The following is a 13,244-nucleotide window of genomic DNA, read 5'->3' as shown; positions in this document are numbered from 1 at the left end:
GACTCAAAACCAGTATTGCGACCGAATTTTTAGCTTCATATATAAAACACGATGGGCCACGAGATTTGCAATCTCTATTCAGACTTTAATACTGTAACTGAATTATCCTCAAAACTGAAACTACAACCAGCTTTGTAACAGAATATATAGAAAAGTTAGATGATCGGCTAAAATATGTTACAGACTAAAAACATTAACCGAATACAACATTCATTAACTCATTTTGTTACATTCAATTTATCTTAATTAGAATAAACAAAATTTTTATGTATTGGATTCTTATTTACACAAAATGCTTAAATTATGTAAGAAAAAGGAAAACAAACACAATAGTAAATAGTCATGCGAAAGACTTGCAAAAAAATATATTTTGAAACACATTTTTAGATCACTTGCTTCATCTACATATTTCACTGTTAACTGTTAATGCAGCCTGATATCTATACTATTAAAGTAGATGACTGTTTATGAATCTGTCTCTGAAATTTTAAAGTAATTACAAAAATTACATGTACCTTTTTCTCAGTATTATTTGCAACAAATCAAAAGTCATTATTTTACAATTACATTGAAGAATATTTAATATAATGCAGCTTTTTGAATTTTTTTTCCTAAATGTTTGCACCATATCTTTCCAAAAAATCTTTTGCATTATTAATAATTTGAAAGTATTTATTAAATGAAACCTCAAAATAAAATCAAGTTTAAATAAAAAACGATTAAATCAACAAGATCATAATACGGGTCCGAATTATCTCAACTCCTTATAAAATAGTTTTATTTAAAATAAAAACTAAATCACATAAACTAAATCACATAAACTAATTTAATAAAATTATAGAAAATATTTTAAAACGCACAAATGAATTTTTCAATACAAGAGTGTTGAAAATATAAAATATTTTATTTAAATTAAAAAAATCAGTGTAAAATAAGTTTAACTTTAGTTTAAATAAATAAAATCATATTACGGGTTAGAATTATTTAGAGTCTTCTAAAATTTAGTCAGATTGAAAATAACAAAAATAAGTCATATAAGTAAATTTAAGATAAACTTCATAAAAATTAAAATATATAATTTATCAAAAATCATAAATTTTATTACGTAAATATTGAAGAAAATGATTGAAATCATTAACTCGCCACGAAAGTCATCCGGTACAAAGTGGTATAGTCAGACATGAATTTTCATAAAACACGTAAAATTGTTGATTATAATATTGTATATATAATATTTTTCATAATTTGTAATATTATAATTGAAAAAAAAAATATTGAATAGTTTTTTTTCACCTAAACTGATAGTACTCATTCAAAATAAAGCTGGACAAAAAATCTGAATCTGAAAAATTGATCTAAGTTCAATCCAAAATGTAGTATCAGATTTTTATTGAAATTGATTAGATCTCTGAACAGGTTCAAAATTTTGGTACTGGAACCAAATCCTACCTAATCAAAATATTTTGAGTATCTAAATATGTCCGAATCAAATTTATATTCTTAAATATATTAATTAATTTTAGGTTTAATATCCAAAAAAATATCCAAAACATATAAGATATTTTGAAACTGTCTAAAACTATTAAAAATATATACAAATAGCCAAAATTAAATGTCTAAAATAGCTAAACAAAATTCAAAATACCATAACTATTTGAAATATCTATTGATTTCTTATCTAAATATTTAAGACAAACCAATTCTATGTTAAGATTAGGTATTTTGACTTACATTATTCAATTTTATACATTATTTTATTTTAGATGTTGAGAATTTAAAGTTTATATAGATTAAAATAGTATAAATGGGTTATATGAATCTGAACAACCGTTAAAGAATTTCGGGTACTACAAATTAACAAGTTTATGCATAAAGGAGAAAAATGCATATATGTTTTCTTGATGTAATTGAGAGTTTATTTTGACTATTATTTTTCCCGTAGTATATATTTATATAATAAAGATTTACAAAATTATAGTGTTTTTATTTAAATATGGGTAATTATGTCCAAAATTTTGGACAGCTCCCTGTGAGCATAGTGTTTATCAAAGAATCAATTTAGGATAAACCAAATGTTAGATACCCAAATTTCTAAAGGTCATTTTATATATAATCACCTTTTCTTTGAAATCAGATCTACACTATTATTTACGAAGTGATTTTTTGTAACTGAGTTCTCACGTTAAAAGTTAGAGTGGTTAATATCAATACTATCCTTAATGAATAAAATATATAAATTATCCATAAAATAAAAACGAATTTTGCTTTATGATTAGGTAAGATTAAAATTAATAATGATAAGAAGTATCCAAAATTTAAAAATATATTTTGAAATAAAAAATTAAAGTGATTAATATCGTTTATATTTTTAATGGATAAATGTATAAATTACCTGCAAAACTAAAGTTTATTTTTTATTACATAAGTAAATAAAATTAATAATGATAAGAATTATCCAAACTCTACATATTAAAAATATTTTTGATTTTGAAATTTTATACTTTTGTTATCACTTTTTGTACATTTATTTTTACTTATATTTTGCTCATGTTTTCCATTTCTTTTCTATTATTTATATTTTTCATTACATATATATATATTGCTCATATATACTATTAAAACATAAACAATAAAAAAATTACTTACAAAAAGTAATAGCGGGAGCCAAAATAGCCGGTTTAAGATAGAGAAAGCCGGAGAAGGAGAAAACACATACAAGTTTACCAGCTTAGACGGGATCGTTGGAAACATCACGGGGATTTTTATGGCACCACAACTAGTACCCTTAACATCGATAGTATGCTTAATGGATTTGTTTAAAAATAAATTTATATTAATCAGATTAATTAAAAAAGGAAATTATTATGTATTGTGTTGTTATCTTAATATAATTATTTCTGTTATAATTTTTTTTTAAAATAAGATATACAACAATTTATCTATATATGTATACTATTATTTACCTTTAATGAATAAAATATATAAATCAACCAAAAAGTAAAAACGAATTTTATTCTTTTAATTAGATGAGTGATTAAATTAATAATAAATAAGAATTATCTGAAATAAAAAAAATATTTTATTAAAAAGTTAAAATTAAAAAAAACAGAGAACAAATAACTAAACATTTATCAAGTAAAATTATTAATTTGATATAATTGAAAGGATAGTATTGAATGATTTTTAAGATTTATATATAGATAATGAATATAGTGTACAAATAAATTTTGTAAAAATTTATAGGTAAGAGTTCTCAAATGAAAACATAAACAATAACTGGTTGAAAAGAGAAAACATAAATAATAATTTAATATTATAGTATTTTAATTAGTAATCATTTTATTAATAAATAACTATAAAACAGTTATTCCCGCATGAATAATTAGATGTATTTAATATCATTAGTCATTAAACATGAATTTATAATAATAAACAAAAAGAAAAAAGAAAAAAATTGATAAAAAATCATGTTTATTGTATGATTATTCAAATTAATGTTATTCTTTCAGTAAGATAATTTATGAAAATATATATTTATCAGGAAAAAAGGAAATTTAATAATAAATTAATAAAGTCTAATTAAGTTGCTGACAAAAAAATTATAAATTAAAAGAATCATTTAGTGGTTTTGATAATTAGAAACTATGTTTTGACAAGTATAACTGAAGATCTTGATAATTGATAAAAAAGTAAAATTAAAAATACAACAAAATAGTATATAAAGAGATTTCTATAATTTTTACATATTTCTATTTTTCATACAATAAAAATATATATGATTTAGTGAATGATTGCATTATATATAAATAATTGATGTTAAATTTAATATTGAGTTTATAAATGTACGATAATATTTAATTTTCTGGTTTATAAACTAATAATACATTTATTAATAAAAAAGTAGTTAGATAGTTATGCCTTCATCACAGAGCCGTGCTTATGGTGTTATCGAAAAGGCATTTGTCTTAGTTTCCCCCAAAATAAATAAAATTTAGGACCCCAAAATACAACAAATCGTTTATGGTATAGTGGTTACAATGTTTTTCTACAGTGAAACCTCTATAAGTTAATAATGTTGGGACTACACCAAACCTATAATTTTTTATTAATTTATAGAAATTATTAATTTATCGAAATATTAATTGAACCAAAAAATCAATTTAAGACTATGAAATTATATTAATTTATAGAAATATTAATTTATAGATTATTAATTTATAGAGTTTATACAATAGTTAGTTTCATGTACTTTCTTTAAACTTCGCCTTAGACCTCCCAAAGTGCTGGCTTCATGGGGGGCCAAACACCTAGTTAGTTACACATGCGCAGTTCAATCGTTGCTTTCGTCTAGAAAAAAAATAAAATTAATCTTTTTATTTCTTATATACATATTTATCAATAGGCATTTATGACCTTTTTATTTCTAATATACATATTTAGCAAGTCAATTATACTATTAAAATCCAGTTTCAAGAAAAATAAAAAATTATACTATTAAAATATGTAGAATATTTCCTTCGAGGCGTCTTCGTGGAATATTCCATCCTTGAAAAGACAGAGCAACGTAAATGACGTGCTTAGGTTATAAAATTCCAGCTGGTGTCACGTGCTTACCTTATTTTATTTATATTCCTTTCGCGAAAAGATGGAGAAATGCCATGTACGCCGATTAATCGGCTATAATATTTAGGCTTTCTCCGTATATCCGTGAATATATATAATATTTGCATTTACTAGTCCAATCAAATATCCTGTCACAGTTGGAATAGGAGTGGGCAAATCGTGCTATGTGCCAGGGTTCGAAACTGTGGTCATTGGAACATATTTAATTATTTTTTTGTCTTTAATGAAGGATAGGAACATATTTAGCCATTTGACCAAAAAAAAAAAAAAAAAGGAACATATTTAGCCATCGTCTTCTTCATCTCTCTTCTCTGACCTAATATTTTTCTGAGCATCATATAGCCATCCTTTTTACTCTAATTTCATTCGTTTTCATCACTTTCTTCTTATTTTATCGATAAATTCATCAAATAAAACTTGTGAAATTACATAAAAGTGAAAGAAAAGATGATTTTTCCGAAAGATCCGAAGTTTTTCCGAACATGGAAATGTAACAATATGCTTCTACGCCACGGAATCTGCCGACCGCTTCTACGCAACATGGGATCAGAAATGTAATGTGCTTCCTTGCAAAAGCCTTCACTAGCCATCATGTCCGACCGCTTCTTTTGGAAAAGCCTTGCAAAAGCCTTCACCAGAACATGGGAGAAATGTAACATGTACGTACTCATCGAGTCATCACCTTCTTGCCCTTTAAAAGGATATCCCCATACGTAGAAATTTTCACACATCATCCATTTACACAGATATAAGCCATCATGTCTGAGTGGTTCACCGATCTCGAAGAGGCCGCGTACTCCGTAGTCGAATTTATCCCACTAGTCGGCACCGTGTACTCTCTAAAACGAGCCAGTATCGCATATAGCAAGGAGGATTGGGTGCGACATTGGCAGTCCGTCGGCAACTTCCTCGAGAGCTCCGTCCGCGATGTCATTCTCTTTAACGAGATCGTCGAATTCCCCGAAGTCGCCCTTATACACACCATGGCCGAGTCGTTCACCGACAAAATGATTGAGATCTACCATCGTGAGCCCAAAAAGCCTGAGATCCAAATCACCAAAAATCTGGATGAAGAAAGCGGACATGTACTCATCGCCGAGTCCTCAGAGGGCAAGTTCGCGAGTCAAGTCTTCGGAGACAAAGCCAAGGGTGTGCACCACTTTCACGGCGCTGTGTTCACTGGTACACTCTATGACACCAACTATGCTCCAAACGGCGAGAAGATCAGGCTTGATATTCCGCAAGGATTGTACGACGGGGCACCAGTCACCTTCTCGTGGAAATGGACTTCAAACTACCTTGGAGAAGAGAATGTACCTGAAGCCACGTATGGTCGTATTAAATTGATTGCCGGCACACCCACAGGGTTCAAATTGTCCGACCGCAAGGGTGCTGCCGGATGGGAAGGTTATAACTTTTGGGGTCAGGTATACTCCAAGGACCAAATCAATGTTAACACCAGCATCGATGGTGGAGAAACTCAGATTGTCTTCAACAGGTTGGCCGAAACTTGATTTCGGCATTTTAAGCATACAAGCCCCTGAACCTGGCCCTTTCAACACCTGAAGACCCTCTACTAAATAATCTATCCTTGTTTTTTCATATTCTGTACTTGAAAAATGCTAATAGATAGACAACGGATTTTTCCATTGTTTATTTGGATTTAACTTATTGTCTTTAATATTTCTAATATCATTATATTAATAAGTCTGGTCGGTCTAGATCCTCTTGTGGAGGTCTGATCTTACCCAACCAAAACTCTATCCCTATGTAATTCACTTCACTTTTCTTTGGTTTATATCATATAATATATGTATGTGTTTTTTACAATTTATATATTTTAAAAATATTTATTAGACTAAATTTATTTTATTAATGAATTTAAATGCATATATATTATATATTAAAAATATTTGTTATTCGAGATAATTCTTTAGATATGCTTGACACAAAGTTAATCTATAAAATGATTAAGTTCAAAATACCTATGGGAATTGAGTTATCCTATCTCAAAAATAGAATGTCTTAGACTTACTTGGCGAGACTCATCTTGTGCTTGATTAAACATGTCATGATTAATGTACACTAATGTCTATTGTAGCCTAATGACGAAAAACCGAACTGAATCCGATCCAAATATATAATACCGATTCTAAATCGAAATTGATTAGATTTCCAATGAAATACATAAAAATCAATAAGTTAACATCATAATCGATAAACCATAAACCTATTGTTCTCATAAAACGGTAAATATTTAATGTATTAAATATAATAATCAAAACATAAAACCCAAACAAACCACCGGCTAACTGTCATAAGAAATGTCACACTGATAAATCGATCCAATGAACGAGTTCTGTGTTGATGGAATCGTTCATCCTTTCCTTATATCCCATTTTGGAAAGAATTGTCCGAATCAATTTCACAACACTTTCTACTCCGAGTTTCCAATGGTCAAGAGGATTAGTGTCAAAATCAAGATTAATACATTTGATTTGAATGAACCCTTAAAAGGATCTTATCCAACCTCTCATAAGCATCATAAAACTCTCTTTCAATCTCTTTTGTCCTGAATCGAATTATCAAATTAGTCCAACGGATTACGACCATGTAACGATACACCTAATAACACAAAAACACAAGTGAAATTAAAACAGAATGAAGCATATACATAATTTAAATACACAAGCAAAACAAACTTATATTAATCATATATTGCATGACAGAAGTAAAACCATGGTACGGAAGCAGAATGGTCTTGAAATCTTGACTTCGGTTATTGACATGGTCATTACACGTTTTAATGAACTTTTTGTATTTCTAAGGATAAAGAGAGATATTGACATGCATCAGTGATATCAATCTAGATTAGTTCAAAATGACACTATACCCTCTTTGAGTTTAGTTGAAACGTTCAATTCTTGTACATAAGTTGGTGTGTGAGAATCTTGTTTTATCCAACTCAGTGTTTTGGGGTGAATGCATAGAGAGTCAAACAAATGAATTGTTTTGTTGATTTATCGAAATTAAAAACTTAACTACAAAATGATTTAATACTTGCCATTTTACAAATGTTGTTTGCCTTAGTCTGAGAAAGAGCCCATATATAACCATACAAATCTAATATTTTATGTTGAATTCCTCTAGCTTCTTCAATCGAGATCAATCATGAGTAATCTAGTGCATTCTCACGTCTAAATTATATTTCAAGGTTATTATCAAAGATTTATAGTGATTAAATTAAACAAAAGCAGATAACAAAAATTATGGAAAAGAAAAAAAAATACCTTGATGAATCTTTTATTCCTTCAGAAATGACAAGAGTAGTGTCAGCTAAAAATAGCTCGACACAGGGAGAAAATAAAAAGTTTTTCTTTTTAACTACTACAAAAGCTTCTATATAATAGTTTTTTTTTTTTTTTTGATATCTCTGGTGTCTGGGCAGCCACTTTCCCAAATATCCCCCGAAGGGGTCCAGCGCCCCAGCAGTAAGGATGTTAAATCGCTGTGGCCGGGTTTCTATATAATAGTTTTTAGCTTCTTTTAACTTTCCAGGATTAACAAATAAAGGATGCTTTAACCTTTTCTTAAACGTGGAAGATTCCATGCTGACTGAAAACACATCCACAATACATTTAATTGCAGAACCAAGTTACAATACAATTCTTAGCAATCTAATGACAAAAGAAAATTCATGAAAATGAGAATAGAAGCAAAATCGATGTCATGAACTATAATAACAGGTTCTTAGTAGTCAAATGACTTGCTAAAAAAACAGTTAAATGACATACATCGGATTATAAGAAATTAATTGAGAATGTGAAATGAAGAAACATCGATTCTTAAACTATATTATCTACATAAATATTCGTAAATAAATCAAAGAATTTTCATTCACAATGAACTTGTACAAGGTTGTCCTTAGTACTCACATACAAAAATTATGTAGCTTATTGTTTAATTATTAATATACACATTTCTGTGATTTTTTTTTTACAAGAAAAGAGTATGAATCAACCGGATGAAATCCATTAAGATTAGATGTTATTTGGTTCATTACAAGTTAGATCTATATGTTATAAACTGTCACTCACTTTTGTCTTAGAACACAATGACAACAATTTAAACATAAAACTAAGTGTAATAGTATTATTAAGTATAGAGATCATTTTGCCATTATGAAACATACAATATTGAAAACATGAAAATAAACTATGTAGATGTGTTAGACATGATTTACTGATCTGTTGTCATAATTATGATATATTGACATTTTTTTTGGTAGGAGACATTTTAACTAAACATTCCAAAACTTAAAATAATTTAATAAAAAATTGTAGTATAAAATTTAACTTCAAAACCTTCAGTAATAATGCCATTTAAAAATTATCAAAATCAAACCTCCATCTACATTTTCTACATATTTAGTCAGTCATTTACAAACTTCAATTGATTTTGAATGTTGACCCATTCTTACCAAAATGGACAATGAAGTTATTAATCAGAAACGGCCATATCTTCTTACAAGATTTTGTCAAATCCTCATTTATATGATTTTCACTGCTGTTTAAAGAAGTAAATAACGAAATATTAAATAGTCTTTCGTTCTGTGGTCAAGAGTCAATTAAAACAAAATCCTTCTAAAGTAATTAAAATCCTCTTTTACAAAAATAAGAAAAGAGTAACTAAAATCCAATGACTAAGTGTACCCAATCAAAACTTGACGCGTGTATTTGTGACCATTTAGAATCCAGTATTTTCGTGTAATTTCGTTAATGACTAGAGCTATATATACATGTTCTCGTTCAGACACAAGCATAACATTCATACAAACGTTGGTACAGTAGAGAGGCAGAAAAGAAAACGATAATGGCGTTTAAGGGTTTCGCGTTGTTTTCGATCCTGGTCTTATCTCTGTTCGCTTCGTCTATAAGAAGCGAAGAGACGGAGACGAAGGAGTTCGTCTTGACTCTAGACCACTCTAACTTCACCGAAACCGTCAACAAGCACGATTTCATCGTCGTTGAGTTCTACGCCCCATGGTAAGATCTGTACCTATTTGAACTGTTGACATAGATCGTGTATCGAAACCCTATGTTTCATTTTGTAACCATATGTTTCACTATTCTTTTAGGTGCGGCCACTGCAAGAGTCTTGCTCCTGAGGTAATAATATATTGGCTTTTAAATATTGAAAAAACCCAGTCTATATTAAAACTATTGTTAGTATTTATATGTAATTAAATTTTATATATTTTTTATAATCTTAATATCTGTAAGATCTTTTTTTTTGACAATAGATCTTTTAACATTATTTATAATATACTATTTACTAACAAATATACTGATTAAATATATTATTAGATAATAGTTATTTTTAAATTATTAAATCTCGTATTCACAAATCATTTCAGTAAAAATTATGATCTGACTATATTCAAATTTATGAATATATTGACTAACATTTTCGATCACCAATCATTAATGGTATATGGCTAGATTGATGACTAACGTTCGTGATATTTGATAACAGTACGAGAAGGCTGCATCGGAGTTGAGCAGCCATAGCCCTCCCCTTATTCTAGCCAAGATTGATGCTAGTGAGGAGTCAAACAAAGGCATTGCAAACGAGTACAAGATTCAGGGCTTCCCCACTATCAAGATTCTGAGAAATGGAGGAAAGTCAATTCAAGATTACAACGGACCTCGCGAAGCTGATGGTATTGTCTCTTATGTGAAGAAGCAAAGTGGTCCTGCTTCAGCTGAGATTAAGGCAGTAGCTGATGCTGCTGAGGTTGTCGGTGAAAAGAATGTCGTTGCTGTAAGTGCCTCTTATTTTATTCCATTTTTAAGGATGTTTTATGAAGTATTTTTTACGGATGCTGTTGTTTTATCATGTTTTATCAAGTACTGCATGAGATATAGGGATTGAAACAATTACTAAATAATCAATTCAAATATGTTTTTGATTAACTTGGAACCGAATAATATGTAATTATTAAGCACTAATATTTTGGGAGTTATAAATGTATTTTTCATCTTGATATGTCCAAAACCGGCTCTGTTTGCAGCCAACTAATTGTCTATTTATGTTGTCTTAGGTTGGCGTGTTCCCTAAGTTATCCGGTGAGGAGTATGATTCTTTCATGGCCCTTGCTGAGAAACTGCGCGGTGACTATGATTTTGCACACACTTTGGATGCCAAGCTTCTTCCTCGTGGAGACTCATCTGTGGCAGGACCTCTCGTGAGGCTATTCAAGCCTTTTGATGAACTGTTTGTTGATTCCAAGGTACAAAGAGAAACTTATGTTGTAAGTTACATCAATGAGTAACGTTACAGGTTGCTTAATTTTATCAACTTGCTCACAAATTTATCTATATTGAATCTTCAATATAGGATTTCAATGGGGAAGCTTTAGAGAAGTTTATCAAAGAGTCAAGCATTCCACTTGTCACCGTCTTTGACAGTGATCCAAGCAACCGCCCATATGTTGCCTCATTCTTTGACAGCTCTGCCACTAAGGTACTTGTTACATGCATGTGTGTTTGGTTCTAGCTTTCGACATTACTCTTAAATGTTTAGTATTGTATGATCTTTTTGGTTTTGATGGGTTGTAGTAATAATTTGAAATTCAGGTAATGATGTTTATTAACTTCACTGGAGAATCAGCTGAATCTCTAAAATCAAAGTACCGAGAAGTTGCTACCTCTTACAAAGGACAAGGTCTTTCCTTCCTAGTTGGTGATGCTGAGGGCGGCAAAGACGCCTTGGAGGTTACTATTATATTATTTTTCTCTCTCAACTATTTTCTTGTGCTATAAGTTATGCATTACTAAGCATAGTTTGTTCTTTGGTTTAACAGTACTTTGGACTGGAAGAGAGCCAAGTTCCCCTTGTCATTATCCAGACTCCTGATAGCATGAAGTACTTGAAAGCTAACGTTGTGGTTGACGAGATTGAATCATGGATGAAGGACTTCAAGGTTTGTTTCATTCTCTTTACACACATTCTTATGAGTTTTATGCATAATAGCTAAAAAGAATCAATATACTAACGTAAATATATAACGCGTTTTCTTCAGGACGGGAAGGTTGCTGTCTTCAAAAAATCTCAACCTATTCCAGCTGAGAACAACGAACCAGTGAAGGTTGTTGTAGCTGAGACCCTTGACGACATAGTGCTCAAGTCTGGAAAGAATGGTGAGCACATTTATAACTCTACTAGACTTTTTTTGTAGTTCTTGCAAAACAAAAACTGATACAAAGATTCATTTTTATATCTTAGTCTTGATTGAGTTCTATGCACCATGGTGTGGACATTGCAAAAAAATTGCCCCAATCTTGGACGAAGTTGCTTTGGCCTTCCAGAACGACCCAAGTGTGATCATAGCAAAACTAGTAAGCTTGATTTATGCTTCTTCTTGTTGTTCTACATGTTATCTCCACTTTGACTTGTCCTAAACACAAATACATGTTGGTTTGCAGGACGCAACCGCAAATGATATCCCAAGCGAACCCTTCGATGTGAAAGGCTTCCCAACCATTTACTTCAGATCAGTGAGTGGAAACGTTGTAGCGTATGAAGGAGACAGGACAAAGGAAGACTTCATAAGCTTCATTGAGAAGAACAAGTCAACAACTTCTCATGGTGAAGAGACTACTACTAGTACTAAAATTGAGGAACCTAAGAAGACTGATGCATCGGCCACAAAGGACGAGCTGTAAAAGACTTGTTCGTTTTTGAAATTTGAGTAGGAACTTTATTCTTATTCTCCCTATATATCCATCAAAGTTTTTTCTTATAAAATAAAAAACAATTATAGTTTTTTCTGCTTTCTCTTTCTGTCATTGGAACTAAGTACTAACTAGTAACAAAAGTTTCGATCAAAAAACCTACTATGAATATTTAATCAGTAGTTTTGAAGTCTCTCACAATTAAAATTGATGATATAAATATAAATATAGAAAGATGAAGAGAAATTAGAGAAGTTTCTCTCTTAAAGAGTGGTTTAGAAACTTGTATGAGATTTGTTTTATTTAAAATAATTTTTATATTACTATATTAATATAACTTATGAGATGCTTTGATGAGAAATTTATCAGTTACAGTTAGCAAAAAAAGAAAAAACGAAATGAACAGAAAAGATGAAGAAGTCTGCTGCGTAGTGCATAGAAATAATAATTGTATTTTTATACAACACGGGGACCTATTATATAGCATTTTCAACCCAGCATTATTTTTAACTTTATAATAACATTTAGAGATAAAATTGCTGAGTGTTAATAAAAAAGATAAAATTACTCAATCCACTAATAGGAATTGATATTTTTTTCCCTTAATTTATAGAAGAAAAATAACATTATTCTATTCTTTACTTTATATATAGAGACTACTAATTTAAAAGAATACATTGTAACATATTGCATTTTTACTACAGAGACCTACTTTAAAGTAAACGTAAAAAATCATTGGAAATGATCTTAGCTAATAATACTAGTAGCATTAGCAGTTTAGCACAATCATAAAAAAAAAGTGGAAGATCGATCATTAATACCTACGGAAAACATTTTACATCCTTTTCTTATATTTTTACTTTGTAGAAAACTATTTTTTCAGCT

General features: G+C 29.7%; 2 protein-coding genes across 2 annotated transcripts; both read left to right on the top strand.

Annotated features, from left to right (window-relative positions):
• Positions 1-5,381: 5,381 nt before the first annotated feature.
• Positions 5,382-6,137, top strand: LOC130503793 (iso-A82775C biosynthesis cluster protein B-like). The gene has a single exon (XM_056998357.1). The coding sequence runs from the start codon at positions 5,382-5,384 to the stop codon at positions 6,135-6,137; it is 756 nt and encodes a 251-aa protein (XP_056854337.1).
• Positions 6,138-9,441: 3,304 nt separating this feature from the next.
• Positions 9,442-12,459, top strand: LOC108840381 (protein disulfide isomerase-like 1-2). Its single transcript, XM_018613215.2, has 10 exons — positions 9,442-9,668; positions 9,761-9,791; positions 10,159-10,446; positions 10,727-10,915; positions 11,023-11,148; positions 11,262-11,399; positions 11,489-11,608; positions 11,708-11,825; positions 11,911-12,023; positions 12,111-12,459. Exons 1-10 carry the CDS (start codon positions 9,496-9,498, stop codon positions 12,348-12,350), a joined length of 1,536 nt encoding a protein of 511 aa, XP_018468717.1. The 5' UTR covers positions 9,442-9,495; the 3' UTR covers positions 12,351-12,459.
• Positions 12,460-13,244: the final 785 nt, after the last annotated feature.

The sequence above is a fragment of the Raphanus sativus genome, chromosome 2, assembly GCF_000801105.2.
Source record: "Raphanus sativus cultivar WK10039 chromosome 2, ASM80110v3, whole genome shotgun sequence".
NCBI classification, from domain to species: Eukaryota; Viridiplantae; Streptophyta; class Magnoliopsida; order Brassicales; family Brassicaceae; genus Raphanus; species Raphanus sativus.
The sequence above is the reverse complement of the archived record's forward strand: the minus strand, read 5'-3'. Positions and strand labels throughout refer to the sequence as shown.